At 35.8% G+C, this 24398-nt stretch overlaps 1 protein-coding gene across 8 annotated transcripts in view; it reads left to right on the top strand.

The window, feature by feature from the left end:
• Nucleotides 1-24398, top strand: part of mef2cb (myocyte enhancer factor 2cb) — a 240521-nt gene that overhangs the window by 156026 nt on the left and 60097 nt on the right. For 4 of the 8 annotated variants that reach the window (XM_060836648.1, XM_060836624.1, XM_060836628.1 and 1 more), the window contains one exon: nucleotides 18605-18748. In XM_060836648.1, the coding sequence (XP_060692631.1) occupies nucleotides 18605-18748 (144 nt within the window). Of the gene's footprint in view, nucleotides 1-18604; nucleotides 18749-18804; nucleotides 18943-24398 lie in introns of all 8 variants that reach the window. The other 4 variants (XM_060836654.1, XM_060836640.1, XM_060836662.1 and 1 more) reach the window with 2 other exon arrangements.

The raw sequence follows: 24398 nt of genomic DNA, 5'->3' as shown, positions 1-24398 counted from the left end.
ATTTTACTGAAAAGCTCCAGTGTGGAGCTCACAATAGCACTGTATAATGAATCAATTGGCCTCCTTCAGGTGCTGAAATTTCTATGATTTTGTAATTTGTTCCAAGGTCACTAGGACATGGAATGTTTCACTGTACGTTCTTTGAAACAGAGATGACAAGATTATTTCTAAGGATAAGTATTTAAAAGGAAAGAATTTAAAACTATTAGGGAAAAGGGCAGAGAGATTATACACAGCTCTATTTCATAATTTGGCAATAACACAGACACAGTAGCCTGAACAAATTTCTCTTTGTAGTTTTAAAATGATATCTATATATATGTAGAAATATCTATCTATCTAATCTATCGATCTATATATATATATATATATATATTTAAGTCTGTCACTGAGAATTGGTAAAGAGACTTTAGAAAAATTGTTCAGCTCAAGTTATGCGATGTGTGTATATAGGAAAAGGAGCTACGTTATTTGTAATAGAAGACAAAGGGGATGGATTTGTAAAGGCTTAAAAACAGACTTGCATAAAAATTGAGCCTTTTGAACAGCATCAATATGCTGTTTGATATCTTTATAAAGTGTACTGGAGCCATCTAGTGCACAGCAACCAATTGCCATTTGTTAAGAGTAAAATAATCAATTTAGATGTTAATTCATCATTATTTTTGTGTAATTTCTTCTTGAAAATAAATACTATTTCATAAATTCTACAATATATGCTACCCTTCAGGTCATAACTAATTGCTTAGTGTTGGTTAGGAGAGGTTAAGTGTTAAAGTTTTACTGATGTAGACACTTCTGGATGCAACTTATTCATCATGTTCAAAGATGATGTTCTTTCCTACAATTTGAGTGGAAATGAATTAAACAGGATTATGCATTGAATCAGCTTTTGTGTGACTAAGGAGGTTTATCTTCAGTCATTAGTATTACACATTCCTTGGCTATTCCACTAAGAGATTTAGGAGATATTTTGTTTTGGAGTAAGTGCTCATCTTGGGTTTAGTTTTTCCTCAGCTAGAGTTAAAATTAAAAAAATCATACAGTCAACCTTCGCAGTTCAAATTTACTACTGCATTGAATCAAAAATGGCTATCAGATACTTTTGAGCATTTATGTTTAAAATAATTGGGCACTACGTTTCTCTCAAATGTATAATACATAAAGATTTAAGAGAATTGAAACCTCCAGTGAGAAAAAAAAATCTTCCTACATCAGAAATCAAGCATGCAAGAATATTTTAAACAACTTATAGTTATATCTTGCATCTTAGAGTTTTCTGCGTTTCCCAAGTAGAGTCAGTTCTTTGTTTTCTAGTTGCTATTTCACACAGTACAAGCTTGTCGTTTTCAGTATTTTTGGCCAACCTGCCAGAGGGCAAGTTTATTTTTAAATCTCTGAACTCTGAATAGTCTTTATTTTTCTAAGATTGGAAGCAGATGAAGTGCCTGGAGTTAACAGATCGTAGGCTTGTTTTAAATTATGAGAATGGGAGTTCTCCCCCTTTTGTATTTTTATTCTTTTGCTAAGAAATGCCTCATAACCGGTAGTATCCTAAAAATAGGATCTGGTGCAGCTAAAATTAGTGAGCTGTGTGCTTTGCCAAGGAGAGTGGAAAGGAATGGGCGTGGAATAGCAGTTTCTCTGATCCTGCTCTATTCATTCAGCGATTCCTCTGAGAATGTAGGCAATGATAAAGTGCCCTTGAAAAAAGCCACAGTCTCCAACTCCACTCTTCAGACTTCTGGGTGCCAATAAGTCTTTTAGCCCAAGGATACACTTTTTTTAATTTAACAACACAGCAGTAAAATACAGATTCTAGATTCAGAAAGGGCAGTAGATAAAACAAATACAATAAGTTTTTGTGCATAAAATGATTACTTTTGAGCAGCACAAATAAAATTACAGAAAACTGCTGTACTGCTTTGTCTGTGCTCAAATAATGTTTTACCATTACCCCTGTAATGCACAAATGTACAGTTGCCTTCTACGTAAATACACTGAACTATATTTTAAACAAGCATATCATTCATAATCTGGACTTTGATTATGCCAATTAATCTTTGAAATGGAACAGTTGATTTATAATGGGAGCATTGTCAGTTCACAATTCTTCCTCACACCATACTAAAACATTGACAAAATCCTTAGTATTTAAGAAATTCGGTATGTTTAATTTGTTCTCTGTGTCTCCCTTCTTGTTTTCTTTATTCTGGTTCTTGTTTCTTCACTTAGTTTCAAAAGCAGATATTATGAAATAATCTAGCAAAACTAATAAACTCCAAGACTTCTCTGTAGCATGTACTTTAGTGCAAGTTTTCACCTTATTTTAGAACAATCCCAAGCTCAGTAAACTCCCTAATGTTGGAAGATATATTGCTTTTATTGCTTATATTCTTTGCTGTTTAGAAAAGTACTGAATTGATTATTCTGTTATGTAGATTTTCATTTATGTCCGTGAATCTGTTTAACTCATAAATGAATTAAAATCAGACATACTGTTGGCAATATAGTACAGATTACCATTTTGTGCAATTTTCTTAGTTTAGAATAGAATGAAAGGAAAATTGTTTGAAAAGTGTTAAGCAAAGATAAGATAGTTTTGAAAACCGTACTTTCTAAACTGATTTCTATATCCACAGTCCTGGCTAAGAGGTGATTTGAATAACCTTAATATTTGCAATTGAATTGTTAATCTCTACTATGTCATAAAGAAATAGCAAACCAAATATAAATGGTGGAAAAGTATAGATCTAATTGCCAAGCTGAATTATGATTTCTGATAAATGGTCCAGCTAGAGTACAGTGTATAGTTTTGGTCCTGACCACACTATCAGAGGAATGTGATTTCCGTGGAGGGATACAGAGGGGATTTACCAGGATCTTGCCTGGATGAAACATTTTTGCTATTAAGAAAGGCTGGATAAGCTCAGGCTGTTTTCTTCATGGCAGCAAAGGTTGAGAAGGGGCCTAATTAAGTTATTTAAGATTATGAGGGGCATACCTAGACAGAGTGTACAGAAAGCAGCTGTTCCTCTGAGTTGGAGTCAATAACAGGAGGCATAATTGTAAGGTGAAAAGCAGGAGGTTTAAAGGTGTTTTGAGGTAACTTCGTTTTACCCATAGGATGATGGGAATATTATGTCTGAGAGGATAGTTGTGGCAGGAAACTTCACTCCTAAAAAATACTTGGATGAGCACTAGAAATGTAATAACGTTCAAAACTGTGGGCCAAGTGCTGGAAAATGGGACTGGTTAGATTTAGAGTAGATTAGTTGGGAGAGGTTCAAAGGGCTGAAGGTCTTCTTCTGCAATGTTTGATTCTATCATTCTATTATATAAAATGGCACTATTTAAGGGTAAACTTTATCAAGTTTATTATCCTGCCTGTTCGGAGAGTTAATGGAGTACAGCATGTGAGAAACCTAACAAAAATGAACAGACAAAAGAGATATGATTAGAAAAAGATATAAGTGGTGCAGAACATTTCCATTAAATACATAAAAAATGATGAATATAAATTTTGAGAAAGTATGCTGAAATAATTATTCAAAATTGTTTTCCAGTTATTCAAAACAAATTAACCTCAAAAAACATTTTTTTGGAAGTTTCTCAGTGGTGAATATTAGCACAAAATTGCTAAAAAGGACTATATTAGTTCAATAGATTGAGAAAGATAAATAGTTTTAAACATTACTTTATGTTTATATTAAATTGTGAGTAACTAAGCATTCTTGCAGTCTGAGTTGTTGAGTGTGTAAATGTCACTGTAGTTCAGAGGGTCACATGTATCAGTATTCTTGCCTTTAGTTGTCGATCTTTCCTGTGGGGCATTTGTGATAAGGCTTCAGTGACAAAGCCAATAATTGATGTGGAGTGCCATAGAAAGAACTGTGGTCCTTATGTCTGTGTGCCTGGGCCCCACTAGTCTGTTTCCGAACCATCTGAAGTATTTGTTTCTCGTGCTTTGGCCCCCCTGCTGCTCTTTGTAATGAAATAGACCTCAAGCGATTTCTTTATCCTATATACTGGACTTTATTGTGTTAGTGTAGTGTATTCACAGCTATTCAGAAATGAATACCAATACTGTTTCCTTGTCACGAGACCTCCAAACAATTACATATTCAGTCTTTTAAAAAGTGCAAAAGATTTCAATTAAATGCATTTTGATATTACCTTATTGTAAAATTGAATTTTAATCCTTTTATTTCAGAACAGACAGTCTCTAGAATAAAGGGGAATTCCACATGTTTTCATTAATCAGTTATCTCTTTATTTTTGCTTTTTCAATTTTAACCTTTTATATAATATTCTCATCACTTTGTCTTTGTTCCAGTTCTATTCAAACATTAATGGCTTTCTTCAAATCAGTAGTAATCCAAATAGCTCTGGTATAAATGACTAGGTTAGGAAATGTGGAGGGAGGGAGAGTGCTGGACAAAGTCTTGTTTGTGCTGCTCATTGCTATCCAGTGATACTTTTCAGGAAGAGGACATTAGAAGGTAGGATGGGCTCAGCAGTAGAGTTCTCCACTACTTAAAAAGAAAGTGAACTGCTGGTGTGCTCATTTGAGAAATGACTATTGACACAAGATGGTTATTGTTGTTTATGAATATTTAAAGGAAAAAATGATAAAAATATTAATAAATAGGGTAAGATTAGAGTATGAGACTCAGCTATCCAGAAATATGAAAACAGATTGTAAGAGCTTCTAAAAATCTTTTAAAGAAGAAAGAGTTAACAAAGCCAGCATTGGTTCTACAGAATTGTTGAAGTGGAGAATTAATGATGGAAAATAAGGAAATGGCAGATGCTTTGAGCACATATTTTGCACCTGTCCTTAATATAGAAATCATATCAAGGAATTGAAGGGAAAGGGCATCTTAGGAAAATTGCAATCACCAGGTACTGAGTAAATTGTTCAGCCTGCAAGTTGATAATGAGTATAATTCCTTTATTGAAAAAGGAAGGGAGATAGAAAACAGGACACAGAACTGCAAGCCACTTAGCTTAATATCCATAATAAGAAATGTTTGAAGTTATCATTAAAGAAGCTATTGCATGTCACTTGGGTAAGTGCAAAGTAATCAGGCAGAGTCAACATGGTTTTGTGATTGAGAAATCACATTAGACCAGTGTAATGGAGTTCTTTGAAGTAGTAAAACATGATGCGAATACAGGGGATCCAATGTATGTAATGTACTAAGATTTCTCGAAGACGTGATATGATGTCACACCACTTTATTACAGAAATAAAAACTCAAGCTGTATGGGGTAGCATTGGTAGAAGATTGGCTGGCTAACAGAAAACTGAGAGTAAGTGTAAATGGGTCTTTTTCAGATTGACAAGATGGAATGAGTAGTATACCCTAGGGATAGTGCTATGATCTAAACTGTCTACAATTTATATCAGTGTCTTAGTTAAAGGGAAAGGAAGTATGGTGCCAAATGTGCTGATGACACAAAGATAGGCTTGAAAGTAAATTATGATGAGGACATAAACAGATTACAAAAAAATATTGATAGGTTAAGTGAATGGACAATGATGTGCAATAGAAAGTGTGAAATAGTTAATTGTGGCAGATAGAATGAAAACGAACCATATTATTTAAATGGCATAAAACTGCAGAGCAGTGAAATGCAGATGCATCTGGATGTCCTGCTGTACAAATTGCAAAATGTTAGTACATAGTTGCAGCAAATAATTAAGGAACCTGATACAATATGAGAAGAGCTGAATACAGAAGTATAAAAGCTATAGTTAAGTTATACAGGACACTGGTGAGACCACATGTGGAATACTATGCACTGTAATGATCACCTTTAATTGCGAGAGGGTATAAGTATATTGGAAGCAGTTTATGAGAGTAATACCAGAAATGGATAGGTTGCCTTATGAGGAAAGGGTGGGCAGGGTACACTTGTATTCAGTTGAGTTTAGAAGTGTAAGGGACAATTTTATTGATATATATAAAATATCCTGCAGGGTCTTGGTAGGGTAGATATTGAGAGAACATTTCCTTTTATAGGTCAAAGTCACATGACATCAGGTTATAGTCAAAAAGGTTTATTCAAAATCTCAAGCTTTCCGAACTCTGCCCTTTGACAGGTAAAGCCTGTTATGGGAGTATCTAGAATTAGGGATCGCTGTACTTCAATTCAGGAATCAGCAATTTGATTTTTTTTATCTCTCTGCATGTCATGGGTCTTTGGAATTTTCTTCCTGAAAAGATGGTGGAAGCAGTGTTCTTGAATAATTTTAAGCCAATGGTAAATAGACTCTTGTCAAGCATAGTGTTGAAAGTAACAGGGCTTGGCATGATTTTGGATATGACATTACAGTCAGATTAGCCATAATGCTATTGAATGGTGGAGCTGGCTGAAGGGGCTGAATGGCCTGTTCCTGTTCCTGATTCGTATGTTCTTAAACTTCAACTTGATTTAAAAAATTGGTAAAACGAAAGATTGGTCTAGAAAAGTCCTTTTGACACACTTTCTAAAAGATGCCCTCTGGGATTTGATGATCCAGTGCTAGATCCCATTCAGTGAAGGTAATAATAGCTACTAGAATGTGTTTCATATTAAAACTTTTGAGATTTCCTGTTGTATTCTTAAATCTTGTACAAGCATTCTATAACACCTTGTTCCTCATGCCTATACTTTAAGTAATGGAGGATAGGTATAAGTTTATTTAATTTTGTATCCAGCTATTTTAATCAAAATAAATGACTTACAGATGAAAAGTCGTTCTTCTTCTTCTAAGTAACAGACTGGGATAGCTTTAGTGAAATTTGAATTAATATATATATAAATGCTGCCAAATGTACAGTCCCTAATGTCCTGTGTGCACTGTCATTACTGTAACAGAACAAATGTGCAACAGATATTGATGTTCTTGATAGAAACCAATTCTTAACTGTTACTGCTCCTAAATTTGAGTTAGTGTCTGGCTTTAGTGTATCAAAGCCAGTGTCATTAATGACACTGTTTTCCTTTTATTCTCATCTGGTTTTAATATGTATTTTCCTCTATATTTAATACATTTAAATGTTTGGAAAGTAAAATCAATAACAGTTAGACAACTATTGATTAAAACAAAACATCAAAACCTTTCCATTATAACCATGAATACCTGCAAAATAAAGGACTATGCATTGGAAGCAGAATAGGAATTTGTAATGTAATGTTCCAAAAAGGGTTAATAAGTTATAGAGTTCAGTCCCATAAAAGGAAGCTGATGGAATATTTGCCATGAATGGTGAGGTTTGGCTTCAGATGACACGAAATAAATGAGCTGTACATTTAGGATAATACATGCTACCAGCACTTAGAAATCCTGAACTGAAAAATACAGATGATATAGATATATAGGATACTGTCACATTCTGATTAAATCAGAAGTCACACGACGTCAGGTTATAGTACAACAGATTTATTTGAAATCATAAACATTTGGAAGCTGGTCCTTCAGCAGGTGAATAGGACTTCACCTGATGAAGGAGCAGCATTACAAAAACTTGTGATTTCAAGTAAACCTATTTGGACTATAACCTGCGCCGTGTGATTACTGATTTTTTTCCACTCCATTGCAGCACCAGCATCTCCATATCATGTATTCAGATTGGTACAGGCCACTGCCCTGACAAGGGACGTCATGTGAGCCAAACACAACATAGACATGTTCATCAAATCCAATCTCAGGAAAAGAATGAGAAGAAGCAAAATTCAACCCGTTTATGACAACATACCAAACAAGTTTATTTTCCTCGCTCGCTGTGTATTTGTTCAATTGTTTTTCTTTTTTTTTGTATTTTTACAAGTATTGTGTATTTCAACATTCCATTTCCACTTTTTAGGTAAATACCTGTACTTTTACCAAGCATAGCAACTTTCATTTATAAGTAAAAGAAATAAAGTGGTATGGTAGTGCTTACATTAATGTACATTCTTAGTATTATCTAATATAACAGCAGAAATCAAACAGAATACTTAATTCTTCAAATATATGTGTATTTTCTTTTTCTAAACGCAGGTACAAAGTATTGCTGTACTCTTTGCAGCAGCCACTGATTTTGTTGGGAGGGAAATTTAAGATACAAATTACTCCATGAGGCTGAACTCCTAAACAATTTATTATGCTGTATTCAGATGTTCAGCATAACTACATATAACCCAAGCCTAACCTTTCAGGTAACAAGTCCTTCATTATGTTTATCCTTTGGTTAATTAATACGCCCACAGTGGCTTCATCTATGGGATAAATATAATCGAGAGAAGAGTGTTCTTTGATTTTTAAGCTGAGTGCAATTATTGTAACTGAAACAGCCTGCTTGATGGTTTCAGTTTACTTATTTTGTATTAGCTGATATGCCTTTAGGAATGCACCTGGCAACATTGAAAACACTGCTGCCTCTGAGTCAGGAGATAGTGGATCTCTGAACGCTGTGTTGTTATCAAACATAATATCCATGTCTTAGGGAAGCAGACTGGCACATCAGGCTAATGACTTGTCCATGTAAAAAGAGATTCAGTTACGAAAACAGCCTGGAGCAGTGGGAAAAAAATGGGCTGCTTTAAATTGGACAGAGAAGAGGAAGAAGATGTCTGTCTATAAAATCAGAGATAAATTTAAGTAATTCATTGTCAGAGACAGAAGATTTGAGATTGATTTTGTTTTCAAGTGGGTAAATTTACTAATGAATTAAACTTTATTCATTAGCTATGAAATAATCCACAAGAAAGGATAGTGATTAGTCATTCAGAGGTTTCCATCTCCACATGGTATTTCATGCTTAATTTTTTAAAAAAAAGGCTTATTCTAAGCTAAATTGTGCAATTTAAGTCTGTACAATGGTTTAATTTCATGGATGAAAGAGCAATGAAGGATGCCAACATGTAATGCAGTGAGATCTTTAAATTATTGTTTGTGTTTTAACAGGCAGACAAACTAGTTTGAAGTATAAATCTTAGAATTTTTGAATTACCTCTTTTGTCTGTTTTGGTCAGAAATTTCAACATAGTTTCTTGTCAGTAATATATATTCTACATTATCTGAAATTGTAAACTGTGATAAAAGTGGGGGAAATAATCCTTAGCTTGATATGAACTGCTACAGACTGTGCAGTAAGTGATTGAGAAACGGATCATTAGTTTCTAATATGTTGAAGTGTATTAGCACACTTCACAAACATTTGATGCTCTATGATCATCTTTAAATCTTTTTAGAGACTAAAATCTTTTGTACATTTTTATAGATAGCCCATTTGAATTATTATTATGAGTATTTAACTGAAGAGGCAGAAAGTTTGTAGAGAGATGCTTACCAAATGATATTTGATTGAGGATTAGAGATGTCAGAAGAACTCTGTATTTTTGTTGTAAGATTCATTGAAAGTAAAATTAATGATTTTTCATTTTACACCTTGTAATAAATGAGAAAAAATACTAAACGCTTTTAAATATAGTGCATTCCCTATTAACAGATACACACATACAAATACATGGATCAGGTTCTTGAATTTTTTTGTCACCTGATGATAACATACTTAATTTATAATTTACTTTTATGTTCTTTTTCCAATAGTGTGAAATCCAGGTTCCCTTTCTATGGCTATTTCACAGATTGGCCTAAAAGAATTCTGCTGTTATGTACTAGAATTGTAGTATGATCATTCCAAACATTACTAATGTATGGTTTTAGTTGAGGTTATATTTGGTAGTTAACTTTTAAAAACTACACTTGCAGCGAGCATCACCAAATACAAGCGGATTATTTAACTGTTTAAAAATTGTATAAATTAAATTATAGCCTCTTTGTGGTCAGATATTTGTATACTATGCAAGATTGATTTTATGGTGGGTGCTGTAGGTGTGTGAAATAGCATGTCTGCAATGGAGTGATAGAATGTAGCTTCGCACCTTCAGTCTCCTCACCTGTCTAACAACAATTTGGTTTGGCAGTGTCATTATATAGAATCATCAAGCATAGAGCTGTGTCTCGCAGGAAAGACCTAAAACCTTTGACACTTGATTAAAAGGGACATTGGCATGATTGTAGTAACTAACTGAAGTGTGGAAATTACCGTTTTGCAAAGTTTGCAGATGGGCAGTGTTAGAACAATCTCAACATACTGGCACTTGCTTAAATAAATTTAGAGGCACTAAATACATGTCCATTTCTTATTTACTTTTATCAGATGAAAATAATGCCAAAGCATAATTTTCCTAAAGCAGCCTTTCTTTACATTGACAGGGATTGACAGGTACTATTATTTAGTGGGAGTTATAGCAAGAGACCAGGCAGTCTCTCTCAGTGCAGCAATTAAAGCAATCATTTTTATTTTTATCCATATTTGTATTTGCGTATGCTCTATGTATGCATGCATGAATGAATGTCTGTGTCGATTAGAAACACATATTGGTTATGGAGAGATGATCACACAGGCCTGAATTTTGCAGAATAAAGGTTGACTCCAGAGCCATTTAAGAATCCAATGATTCACACACCATTTCCAGTAGTAGTAATTCTCATGAGTGTGGAATAGATAGCAAGCTTGCACCCAGCACACTGGACTTGGATAATTCAATTACAGAGGTAGGTATCTCCTGTCCCTGAAGTTTTTGTGGAGTCAGATCAACTTCTCTTTTTTTCATGGTTCATGACCACTTAGAGGAGTTGTGAAACTTAGCTCTTGTTTTATTAGAGACAGTAGGGGTCTCGCCCTCTTCTCCCAGGCTGCGTCTTTTTTAGAAAAAGTCCACTGAATTAACGTCACTCAGGCACTTCAATGGCCAGCAGTGGCATTTCCCAGCTTCAAGAGCCCCAGAAATAGAGCTTGAACCTACTGAGAGCTGCCAGCCAGTCACAGATTGTAGGTAGGACCCCTCTTCCTGATGCCAGCTCACTTGATCAGACTGAGTGCTTGGAATGAGAAAGGCCCCTAAGATCTGATAACAAACTGTACACAGGTTTGCTTATCGTTGTGTCCATTTTACAAGCCCTTTCCCTCCACCAGTGAGTTCAAGCCAGTGGTGGTTGAATGAGTCCTCTAAGTTGTCATATATTGCTGACCTCAATTAATGTTATAGTTGGAAGGCTCGGTTCCTGATATTTATCCAAAATGTGATAGGCAAGGAATGGAGGTCGTACTGGGCAGTGCAATGTAGAGGCAGGAGTGTCTCTTTCTCCAGGATCACTAGTAGAGATCATGACATGAGACATGACAACTTGGTCCAAGATTGCTACCTAGTTAAAGCTGTGCTACCCATCTGGAGGAGTTCCCAGAATCATCAAAGGAATTACCTTCTCTACTCCACTGGTTTAAGTGCTAACACCATCCCTCTGATACCTTACTTACTCTGTCTCTGCTGCTGCATCCAACTCTCACCATGGTTCACATTCTACCACGCTCACAGTTGCCTGCAAAATCATCTCCACTTGTTGTCACCTACCATTATCCCAATACCACTAATATTGTAGTTGCTTAAAATCTGAAATAAACGCAAGGAATGCTGGGAAAAAAAAACTCAGGTCTGCAGCATTTGTGGAAAGAGAAATAGAGAAAAGAGAAGAGAGTGAAGTTGAGGTTTATCAGATCAGCCATGATCTCATTGAATAGCAGAGCAGAATTAAGTTTGCTAAATAGCTGACCTCTAATGGTTTTATGGCCGTAATCAGTTTTCTCCTCAACCTTGCAGCTTCCACTCACATTCAAATAAGATGAGATAACCTCCATTGGACAATTGCAGAGACTGACACTCCAGCCATTTGGATCCCCTAAGTAACCCTGCCTTAGTAACCATCAGACCCTCCTATCCTTGACCAAATCAGAAGTCCTAAGTGGTGTGACTGCCACCTGGAACAAAGAATCCAGGTAACTTGATACAATGTAGGGTCTGTAGTGAAACCTCACCTCATAAATCCTGAGTTAAGGCTGCTTAAATTTCAAATACTTGGTGTAGATATGTTTGCGGGGTGTCTAGGAACTCCCAATTGATGCAGCCTACCCACTATCAAGTCAAGGATTAGTCAGGTTAATGTTATATGCTAACCATTGGTCAAAGTTATATTAAAAACATATTCAAAATAATGTCTTTATTTGGCAACACATAACTTGTGCAATAGTGGTTCAGGCCGGAACAGAAAAAAAAGTGAAAAGTAGGTAAAAACATTTCAATCTTAACCAAACATTATCAAATACAATATTTTACACATCATGGAAAATCTAAATTCTTTAGGATAACTGTGCATACTATTTGTAAAAGAAAATATGAGGCCAGATTTTTATCCTTGAGACATGTGGGCGGGGGGGGAAGGAAAGTTCTTTGCTTTCTGGGCGTATATCAGGAATTAACAAGCCCAGATTGTTATTGCTGGGATGCTGGTTGAAGTCAGGCTATCTGACCCTGGAAATGTTTCAGATACAAACTGGAGCTGTTGGCTGCAGAGGTGGGCTGCTTAAAAAGTTTGCCTTGGTATTGTGGGACTCATCTCAACTGTAAAAGGGAAATCACTGCAAACCTCACCCCTCACAGTTGGCATGCCCCATCCTGCCCATTACTAGCAGCATGTTAACACAGCAGTTAGCACTGCTGCCTCACAGTTCCAAGGACCTAGGTTTGATTCCAACCTTTGGTGACTGTATGGAGCTTGCACATCATCCTTGTGTCTCCTTGGGTTTCTACCTTGCACTTCAGTTTTCTTCCACAATCCTAAGAATTGCAGGATAGGTGGATGGGCCGTGCAAAATGTGGGGTTACGGAGATAGGGTGGGGTTGATGGTTCAGTGTGGGATTCTGTTTGGAAGATTGATGGGACCTGATGGGATGAATGGACCCGAACTGCGCTGTAAGGATTCTATGGTTCTGTACCCCCATGATTTCTTCCCCTTCATCCCAACCCAATGCCATATCATGAACCCCTGCAAATCATTGGCATTTCCATGTCTGTTCAATCATTGCACTCTGTAGAAATATGGAAACCTACAGTAGTAGTTATGTGTAAAAACAAAAGCTTTAAAAAAGAGATTATTTCATAAATTCTGAATCTATTTAAGCCACCATGTTTAAAAAAAATTCCATTCACTGCAGCCTAAGAAAAATATCAGTCATATGAACTCTTAATGTTAAATGCCTGAAATCACAAGGCATTTAAGACCACTTGAGTTTCAATAAAAATTGTGACATAGTCCAAATCAGGCAATCAGAGTAATGGATCAAGCAGGGGCCCTGGTGTTTCAACAGAACACCTAATCAGGCTTGACTGAAAGCTGAGACAAATATTAGAAAGTTGTGAGTTTACTTTTTAAAAGGTTCCCTCATGCACACTATAGTTCACCACATCTCTGAGAAGCTATGAATCAAGACTTCCTTACAGAGCTAGCCTGACTCAGGAATGCTGAGTGCATGCTTATGACTCAAACTAATGTAGATCTTTAAAAGGCACTCCTGACAACTGAAAGGCCTGTAATAGGGTTGGCAATCCAGAATTCAGGTCACTGCTATCATTTTTAAAAGGCTCCTCAGTCAAACCAACACAGCAAAACTCATGCTCATGGTTTACTGATGGTTTTTGTGCCTATAAATCATTTTTTTTCTTCAGTGTCATCACATCTGATATCAGTATTTTAATTTCATAACTCTTCATGCAAATAATAAATATAATATAGGATGAATCCATGCAATAACAGAATATGCCTTTACAAGATAGACATCCATGGTTCAGTAAAAGGTAGCAAAGTGTCACCTGTCCTGCCATCTGAAAGCTTTCATTCATTCCCTAAATGTAATTTACACTTTACAATGATAAGACCAGATTTCAAATTCTAACTAATTGACATAATGAAACAGAAATCAGAATGGCATAAGAAGCAGTTTAGATACATTAGTAAAAGACTCTATTCTGCATGGTTGATTATTTCTCTTCCCATTTATCATTACGAGTCCCCATCCACCACCACCACTGCAGAAAATTGAAATATGATTGGCTTTCAATTCAAAAGATAAGGTTTGAAGCATTTCCAACCACCTTCAGCCAGAAGTGCAAGTTGGATTTAGTTTTTTTTTTGTTTTTGGTTCATGGACATTGCTGGCTGGTCAACTTTATTGCCCGTCCCTTGTAGCTTTTGAGCTGCCTTGTTTGACCTGCTGATGCACTGTGGGTTGACTCACTCTGCAGTTGCGGAGGGAGTTACAGGATTTCAATCCAATAACAAAATGATTTATCTCAGCCTGTTCCAAAAGTCCTCAAAACCACAGATGGCAGTCAGTCTTCAAGCAATTTGAGTGGTGTCTGTATAACATCAAGAAAAGATGAAAAGTCTTGGATACACCAAAGCTAATGTTCTTCATCTGCTTCAACAATGGCCTTTCCTATATCATAAGTTCCGATGTTATGATCACTAATGGTTAATTTTAAACTTCCCAGAAATTGAAGTAGTCTGTGTCCATGTGATGAAAGTCTTGGATCATATTCAGGTTATGCTGATAAGTATAATGCAACGTACATTCTATATGAGTGCCAGGTCATGATTATCTCCAGTAAGAAAGAACCTAACCACCTTCATTGACATTTAATGGCATTGCATTACTGAAACCTTAGCAATATTTTGGGAACTACCATTGTCTAAAAATTAACAGGAGCAGCCGAATGAATACTCCCACTGCAAGATCAAGCCAGAAGCTGTGAGTTTTGTAATGTGTAATGTATTTCCTAAAATCCTGTCCACCATCTACATGGCTCAAACCAGGAGTGGGAAAGAGCATTCTTTATTTACTTGCATTAGTCAGATGTAACAACAATTTTTAAAAAGAGACACCACCCAAAATAAAACAACCTAATTGATCTGCATCCCATCCACCTGCTCCAGCATTCACTTCCTTCGCCACTGGATCACAATGGTAGCAGTGTAAAGATAATGTTAATAAGATACAGTGCTCTAAACTCATGAGATCTACTACCCAGAAGGGTATGGGAATGCCACCACCTGCAAACTCTCCTTCTCATTACATACTATCCTGACTTGGATCTTCCTTCTTTGTCACTGGACTACACTCCTGAATCTCCATTCCTGAGCACATTATGGGTGTACTACACCACATGGACTGCAGCAGTTCAAGAAGATGGTTCATTACCACCTTCTTGAGGGTTGTGAGGTACAGGCAAATGTTCTGGGCATGTCTGTGATACTCGCTTCTGAAGAACTAATAAAAACCTTTTCATCCATTTTTTTCAGAAAAACTAGAAATGCTGGCTTTTATATAAAATGATTTGTGACTGTCGTGAACAAACATCACAATGAGGGTATAAAAGCTGTACAGTTGTGGGCACTCCCATCTCTCTCATACCTGTAAATAAATATTTTTTAACTTAAACTTGAACTTAAAAGACCTGAAGTACTTTTAAATTATGAATATTTTATGGTGATATAATTTAAATGAAAGAGATCTGCGATGATTAATCCATTTGAAAGGTATCCTTCAAACAATAAAGTTGGGAACCACTGATGTAAGTACTTATACTTGAGATAGTTTTATGTGATTTGCTTTTAGCAATATCTAATTTATATGATAGGATGCAAAATAAACACAACTTTCTTCTGAAATGAAAAGGCCTTAACATAGTTTATTTTCAAAAGATTTATATGCAAGTTCATTGAACCTATTTGAGGCTGTCCTAAAACTGAAATTTAGATAATTGAATTTCGTATCTCTGTTATGAAGAGGCAATACTGTATGAAAAGCACTAACTTTTTTTTAAATCATGCACTGAAAAATGGGTTGCATTTTGAAAAAAATCTCAAATAGCATTTATGCATTAATCAATAGGGAAAAGAAAACACATGAGACAAGAAATCAGTTGTTACTTATTTGTGGCTGAACTAAGAGATTAGAACATATTTGGTAGGCTGGGAGAAAGTGTTTTTAACAATGTCCAAATGACAAAGCTGCAGTCAGGTCCTTTGAAATTTACAGGGATAGTGATTGGAGACATCACAGATATAGAGCCATCTATGGCCATGTCTCTGAACCGTTAGTTCTGATTGGCTGTTGTCAAGTGATCTTCCCCAGACGACAGGTGCAGATTTGCTGACAGGTGTGGATATCTTGGATGAGTAAAATTGCTGATGGCTAATAATGTAGCCACGTGTTAGATTGTAAAATGCTGAGCGCTGACAGAACACAAAGCCAACTTGCATGCTTTCAGATCATTTGATGCTAGAGTCGGCCATCCCCCACGGCCCCATATGAATTCTCGGGTGGAAAGGTCCAAGCTCTTACTAAACCCTGTGAAAATGGTATCTGTGTGTTATAGTAACGGCTAGGAAATGTAATCCTGTCAGTTGGAAGATGGCATAAGAATTCCAAGCCGTTTGTCTACTAGGGATTTACTGGAAGCTTGCTGTAGCTCAGCTTCAGTTCAACAGTCCTTAACGTATTGACTGCTGTGTTTTTGTTACTCTTTGAGAGATATGAGATTTGTTTTCACAAATGTGTGGTCTGAAATTTTAGTTCATTGAAGAAGATTGTGCATTTGTCTCCAAACAAAATAATACATCGGTCCTTCATACATGAAAATTCATGTAAAATCAGCCCTTAAGAAGTAAATATCTGCATGTACAATTATTGAAGAGAACTCTATCATAAAAGTGACACACTGGTTTACAATGCATCATGTTTATCCGAAGGGCATAAGTGGTTGTGATGACTTACATACAGTTATAAAGTTGCTCACTTTTTTTGTAAAACTCAGAAACATCTCTTTCATAAAAACTGTCCATCACAGGCAGCTTTTTGGTTATATATTTATTCTTTGAGGAAATCACTACTGTGACATTTGCACCTGTCAACTATGGAATATTGCTGGACAGCTGGCAGTGTCAGCAAAGGGGACACTAGCAGAGCAGCTGAAAGAACATTGGCAGACAAGAACAGAAGCAAACTGACAAATCAGTGTGTGGCCATCAGATGGTAGAGACTAGAAATTGCCATTCTTTCTGTATTGTCTTGTAGATGGATCATGCCAAATATACTGATATTATCAATAGCTTTATAGTTAAAAGCTATTAATGTACATTTTTCTCAGTTCAGCAATAGCTATAGTATTTGTTAAGTTCCTTGGGTTATGAGCCTAATATATATACATTGTCTGTGCCTGTTAATACTCTTCATCACTGACTGCCCTGGAATTTGCAGGGTCAGTGGAAGGACACATAATTTATTTGAATCGCTTGGGTCCAAATGACACTTTAGACACATCTCTGGAATCTGCCTTCCTAAGGCTGTCATAAACTCTGGCAACCCCTATCCCACCTGCAAGTCAATAGGGAGGGAAGGGTTTGTACTGATCCCATCCCTCAACTCTGCTAATGTTCATATGAGAGCCTTGAGCAAAGGGGATGATCTGACTGTTTTTAAAATTCTTTTTTCTAAGTCCCAGCAGTTTGTCTGCAGGATATAACATCAGAGACAATTGGAATTTCAAGGCTAGTGTTTCTGCTTAAAGTCGTTATAGCATTTTTTTTATTGTCTATTTTCGGCATATATGCTATCTGTGTATAAATATGTTTATATGGATGTAAAATACATGCATACTGGACAAACTGAACTGAATCCCATTTTTAAGCATAGGGATTCTGATGCTGGTAAAACCATGAAGTAGTGAGTAATCTGCATCTCAGCAGTAGAAGTGAGACATTTGCCACACCCTTATGGTCATTTTTTTCAAATTGTGGAAGCCAAATACTAAAAAGCTTATACAAAAGCAAAATACTGCATATTTATTATTTTTGAAAAGTATGCCTATGTAACAAGATTTCTGCAAAACTTTCACCAAACTCCAGGTCCATAATTTAAAAATGTGGTGGTATTCATTTGATGAATAGCATTGCATAACAAGGGATTGTCTGTTCTTAACTTTGCTACAATGATCAGGACTATTTGGTGAAATATGAGTTGCAAAACTGACCGTGAACTAAGATTGGAATTGATGAGATCAGTATATTTCTATTATAAATGCAAATACCTGTTGGAAAAGAACTCATTGAAATCAAAGAATAAACGCATTGTAAAATAGTGAGAATTCACGACTTAGTTACATATAAGTAATGGACTAAAACCTTTTTGGTATCAACACCTTTCTGAACCAAAACCAAAAACCTAACAGAAGTATAGTTTCATTTACTATTTTAAAAAAAAGGAACATTAGCATACTTAATTTGCTTTTAGCACATTTGTTTATAATATTATTAGCATTCTCAATTTTTGAAGCTGTTGATAAGAAAAAAGGATTTTTTTATCCCTCAATGATTAATTAAACAGCAATTGCAAAAGTTTGATATCAGAAAGGCTATTTCAATTAGTTGAATTGATGTTTCAGAAAAATAGGACGGTATTATTGTAAATAGTAATGAATATAATCACACTATGCATATGGATCTTTTTGATATTTGTGGGGGTTTTGTCATTTACTATTTATTAATCAGTTTTGATTTTAAATGAGCTACAGTTTTGATTAAAGTCCCTCAGTGGTTAGACATCCTTTATTATCCAGTGTGTCCCTTGTGATCTGTGTAGAAGTTTGAACTTTACAAATTGTGTATTTCAGACGTTGAGAAAGAAGGGACTTAATGGCTGTGACAGCCCAGACCCAGATGCAGACGATTCAGTGGGTCACAGCCCTGAGTCTGACGAGAAGTGCAGAAAAATAAATGAAGATATTGATCTAATGATCAGCAGGCAAAGATTGTGTGTAAGTATGAGGGCCCTCCTTTATTTTTACTTTTGATATTTCTCTGAACCTGGCAGGCATTGAACAAGAAAGAAAACAAAGGCTGTGACAGCCCTGATCCTGACTCCTCTTACGCTCTCACCCCACGCACTGAAGAAAAATACAAAAAAATTAATGAAGAGTTTGATAATATGATCAGGAATCATAAAATACCTGTAAGTACCATGAGTTAGATGGCTGCTGTGCTAATGACTGCTGCAGTAAACTACTTTACCCTTTCAGTGCAGGTTTCTTTTGCATTTAAATATATTTCAGGCAGTTTTACCCGTAGTTTGCAAAAACCACATTTCAAATAGGATGGAAAAAAGTCCTCATTTAAAATCCTTATTTAATTCACCAATATAAATATATAATTCAGCTTATATTCATTTTTGTTTCGAATAAATACCAACATACCAATACAATCACAATTGCTTTTTAAAGTTGAAATTACAAAAAAAATTGTTCGGAGATTTTCAATTACTTTAAAACTTACTGTCCCTGTAAAATGGTTTGTTGTCATCCCCTCAAAGCAGCTTTTAGATACTTTCTGAATTGTTAATTTACATATGATTGACTGATATTTCAATTAGTAAACCTGAGAGTCTAAAATTAACAGTAAATGATTTCAAATGCAATCTAAAAGAGAAAGTCTGTCCACAGAACCCTTGAACAGCAGTATGTAACTGATAAATAGATAATAAATAAGATTTTTAATAAATCCACAGAGGAGATGACAGGTGTGGAATTGTGCATTCTTTTTATTAGTCAGAAAACATTGATTTGTAAGTGAACCATACCTTCCAAAATGGAACACTCGCTACCATGTAGTGTATATGTTAAGCACTTTGTCTTATATTTCATGAAATAATGTTTAGGTGAAAAGATTTAAGACAAATATTTAAAACAGTTTTATTCACAATTTTAAAAAGGAGTAGAAATGATCCCACTTAAACATTCTGCCCTCTCTATGTACTCTAACAATCCTGAACCCTTCATGAAGCAATATTCTTAACAAATTTCAGATAAGCAGCAAAAAAGTGCAAAACGCAACAGTTTGATGATCCTGCAAATTTGTTGCATATAATTTTGATCAGTTGACAAATCTGAACTTGTTTCATTTTGTTGAGAAAATAGGATTTTTGGTACTAAAGTATCAATGAATTACATGAAAATGCATTGTAATTGTAGAAATTACAATTAACTTTACAAATAGTTGATTTTAACAGTAGTTTCAATCAATTTGGCACTACTGTATGATTATGATCCTGAATATCCATTGGAAAAAACACTTTTTCAATTTTCTGTCCTAGATTCAATCTCAGATACCCTTGATGAAAAGACAATGTTGTACCACAATGTACTTCCTTGTCTTTGTTTATCACTCACCTAGTCATTTATTGTGCATGTTTGTAAAGAAATGTTGTCAATATTACAAAAACCAACTGGAAAGGTATATTTTCCATGTATTCTCACACTATTAACCACATAGATTTATTTACCAAATGTTTGTTCACTTAACAGGAAAAATAGATGTTTCAAGCAGCAATGTGATAATTGTATTAAAAGTAAAGCATATATTCTTGCATAATACATGCATGACACATGCAATACCTCATCAATGACTGTCACTTATAAAAAAATCTGCTTTTTCAATATAATTTGGGGTAAACTATAAAAAAAATGTAGAAACAGCTATCGTAATTGTTTATTGTTGAAAAGATTTCAATATAATTTCTTAATATTAAAAGTAATGCACATATTATTTCAAAATGCAGCATATGTTAAAAATTAAACTTGATACCTGTACTCAAAGGGTTAAAGCTAACTGCTTGCTGTAGAAAGTCAGTTTGCATGAAATCCTGTTGATGAAATTCAAACACATTGTGTGCTGGGGTGATTTAACAGGATTACAAAAATTGCTTTGCGTCCCGTCAAGAACATTTTATTTTTCTGCCTTAACACTAAGCTATTTCGTTGACAACTAAACCAAAACCCCAACACTCACAATCATTCATATGCCAGCCAGAAAACTGAGAGAAATAAAATAACTTCTGCATGTGCTTATCATTGCATGAGTAATAAGCTCACCGTAGTGATTACTCTATAATACTGTGTGATTTGCTAAGTTGGGTTTATTTATTCTTTATTGTTTAATTAAGAATAGTTTTTTTTTCCTAACACAGTAATATGAGTATAGCTGTTGTTCCAAACATTTAAACTTGTTTTTGTCTTTTGATGCAATATGGGATGTGATATATAAGTAAATGTTTCAGTTTAGATTTATTGGAATAGTTTCACAAAATAAATAAAACATATATTACTGTCTCTAGCTTAAGCTTGTGACAGTTCAAACTGTGGTCAGTGTGGTTAAAAAGAGCATGGTGTCCAGATTCAAGTTTTGGATGCCGTCATCTCACACAGGAAGGATGGCACCATCGAAATGACAGCCTGCTAAAAGCCCACACATGTATGGCATAGTACCACCATTTCAAATCACCTCACCCAGTAGACCACAAAATAAGGGTGGAAAAGACATTATTGAGGAAATTTGAAATGGCAGATCCTAGAAAAGACATGGTCAGAAAATAAAAACAAAGAGCCATTGAAGACCTAACTTAATGTGGGTATCCTGAATGAACTCTGGACACAGCCTCTAATCCAAAACTTCCCATCAAAAAAACATCAACACACCCAAAATAAATTTAGCCCATTTACAACAGTCCTGCCTGTAAAAGATATATCGCAAAATTTCCACAGTATATTAATGTGGAAAGCCGTTGAGATAGTATGAATTATTAATAATATTAAGCACTTTTATGTGCACATTAATGAACAATAAGCTGCTTGCATTAAAGCAGTTTAAAACAAAGGTATATAGGTTATTTAAAAAAACAATCAAAAGAGCTGCTGATGCTGTAAATCAGAAACAAAAACAGAAGATGCTGGAACAGCTCACCAAGTCTGGCAGCATCTATGAAGAGAAACCAGAGTTAATATTTCATATCTGGTGACTGTTCCTCAGAACTTAATTATTTAAATTTTGGTTGTCAAGCACAATTTCAAAGTTTGCAGATTTGGAAACTTTGTAAACTGAGAGGACAGTGAAGAACTGCAAAAGGACATTGACAATTTGGTGTTGTGGACAGATGAAGTTCAAAGTGAAATCTGTGAGTTGATACATTTTGATACTAAGAACATGGAGAGACTGTACGAAACTTATAGATGACTGAGAGCCTGGATAGAGTGATGTGATCCTCCTCCAGTAGGAGAGGCTAGAGCCTGAGGGCACAGCTTCCTAGTAAGGGGATGATCTTTTATGAGGAGGAATTTCTTCAGCCAGAGGGTGGGACTTATTGCCACAAAGGGCTAAGTGGAGGTCAAACCATTGAGTGTATTTAAGACAGAAATATGTAGAGTCTTGGTTGGTGAAGGGATCTAGGGTTATGGGGGATTTGGGGTTCAGAGGAAGGGTCATGGACCCAAAAGGTTAACTCTGATTTCTCTTCACAGATGCTGTCATACCTGCTGAGCTTTTTCAGCAACTTCTGTTTTTGTTTGTATATATAGGTTATTGTTCGGTTGATCAGAGTAATGAATTATTATATTAAATAAATTAAAGATAAACAATAAATGACAAATGGTAACTTCTCACAACTGACAATTAAAATCGTAGAACAGAATAAAGACTTATTTTACTTGGTATATCGGACGCAGCACGGTGGCTCACTGTTGCCTCACAGCGCCTGGGCTCGAGTCCAATTCCATCCTTAGGTGAATGGTCTGTGTGGAGTTTGCATGTTCTCCCCATGTATGCGTTCCCCATGTATACCTGGGTTTCATCCCACAATGCAAAAATGTGAAAGTTAGGTGGATTGGCCATGCTAAATTGCCCATAGTGTCCAGGGAAGTGCAAGTTAAGTGGATTAGCTACGGGGAATGTAGGGTTACAAGGATAGGGTTGGGGAGTAGCTCTGGCTAGGATCCTTTTCAGAGCGTCATTGGGAACTCAATGGGCCAAATAGCCTGCTTCTACACTGTCAGGATTCTATGTTTGTATGAGAATTATATAAACTGTAATACAAGAATTATTTAAAAATAGACTTAGTCTCCCACTGTTGCCCCACCAGTCAACCACAGCCCAGAATCTTTTTCTGTTAATGTCCTGTGGACGTAAGCAGCTGATAGCCAAGAGTTGAATTGCATCATGGTCTGAGCCCTTTGTTAATGCTGCCGTGAAACAGTCAATAATGAAAAATAAAATTGGCTATAACTGTTATGGTATCTTATCCATCTTACATTTCTGTTTTATTCCCCCAGTACCAACCAAGTGTAATGAAAAAGGTTTATGATTTTTAACTGTTTGTGCTCCAATTCTATCAGCCACCATTCCATATTTAGCTAATTCAGAGAAGCTTGCTGTCTGCTTTTTGACCATGAACTATAATATCTCATTTCCCTTTGAGTTTTGGGTGAATGACAATTTACCAAACTTGAATCTTCCATGAAATATTTCAGAATTGACAACCTGATGCTAATGTTCTTACATCCTTACCTAATCTGTCAGTCTTACTTATAGATATTCTTTGCTCAAGAAAAATCTCTCTCACATATTATCATACAATATTTATTTCTAGTCAAGTGAAGTTTCTTTTCAGAAATGAAACCTGCATAACTTGTTCTTATTGTAGGTGGACAAAATTGAGCTCCTTTATGTTGCAGCACTCTCCTTGCTTCTGATCACCTCCAGCATTGGCCTTATGATGCCCTTTGCAAGGGCACAGCGCTGACATGCTGTCCATATGCCAGAAGCGTCAGGAGGGATGGTATCATGATATCAGACAGCTGTTATGGCTGATTTGATATTTGTTTCAGGAACTTCATCTGTTTATACCCAAATGATCACACTGAACAAGCATTCAGTAGCAGAAGCCACACCCGCCCCCTCCACCCACTGCATGAACACTATTTAAAGGAGTAAGGTCAAACTTGCAGGTGAGATGCTTTTGACTGATTTCTGCTTAAACCAAATTAGTGAAGTTCTATCTTCTGATCTTGAAGGTGTTTTTGGTAGCTACTACTAAAATAAGGGAAGAGATAGGTTGGTAGCTGAAGCATTTGGGTGCAGAGAGGTGAAGCTTGCAAATTAAAAGTGTGGGGAGCTCCCTAACAAGGTTCAACTCACCAGAAACAACACCTGAAATGAGCTGATTCCTGAACTTTGAGGAAGTTGACAATGTAACCTGAGGCTTTGCACCAGGTTATTCCATTCCAAGCTTTGGTAGATTGCTTGCATCTCATGTTTTATTGTGACCTGTCGCCTGTTTTGTGTGATGGGATTGCTCTTTATCATGTATGTCTTGGTATTTATGAAGGTGTAATGTAGAACTAACTGCTTTAGTATAATAGGGAGTAGAGCCTTTAGCTTCCTGTCCATCAGTAGTTTTCGTGCTACTATACCACATCAGAGTTGTGTAGATCTATAATTGAACAGTGTTGTGTGGAAATCAGAATTTTGTTTCAAGGCGAACTTAATGGATCTGACTCCACATTTGGCCTCCCTGTTGGATTGTGCATACCATGGTGAACTTGAAATATGCACAAAGCTGGACCTGGCTTTGAAGTGACTGAA

The sequence above is a fragment of the Hemiscyllium ocellatum genome, chromosome 2, assembly GCF_020745735.1.
Source record: "Hemiscyllium ocellatum isolate sHemOce1 chromosome 2, sHemOce1.pat.X.cur, whole genome shotgun sequence".
In the NCBI taxonomy this organism is placed as follows: domain Eukaryota; kingdom Metazoa; phylum Chordata; class Chondrichthyes; order Orectolobiformes; family Hemiscylliidae; genus Hemiscyllium; species Hemiscyllium ocellatum.
Note: the sequence above shows the minus strand (reverse complement) of the source record. Positions and strands in the feature narration are given on the sequence as shown.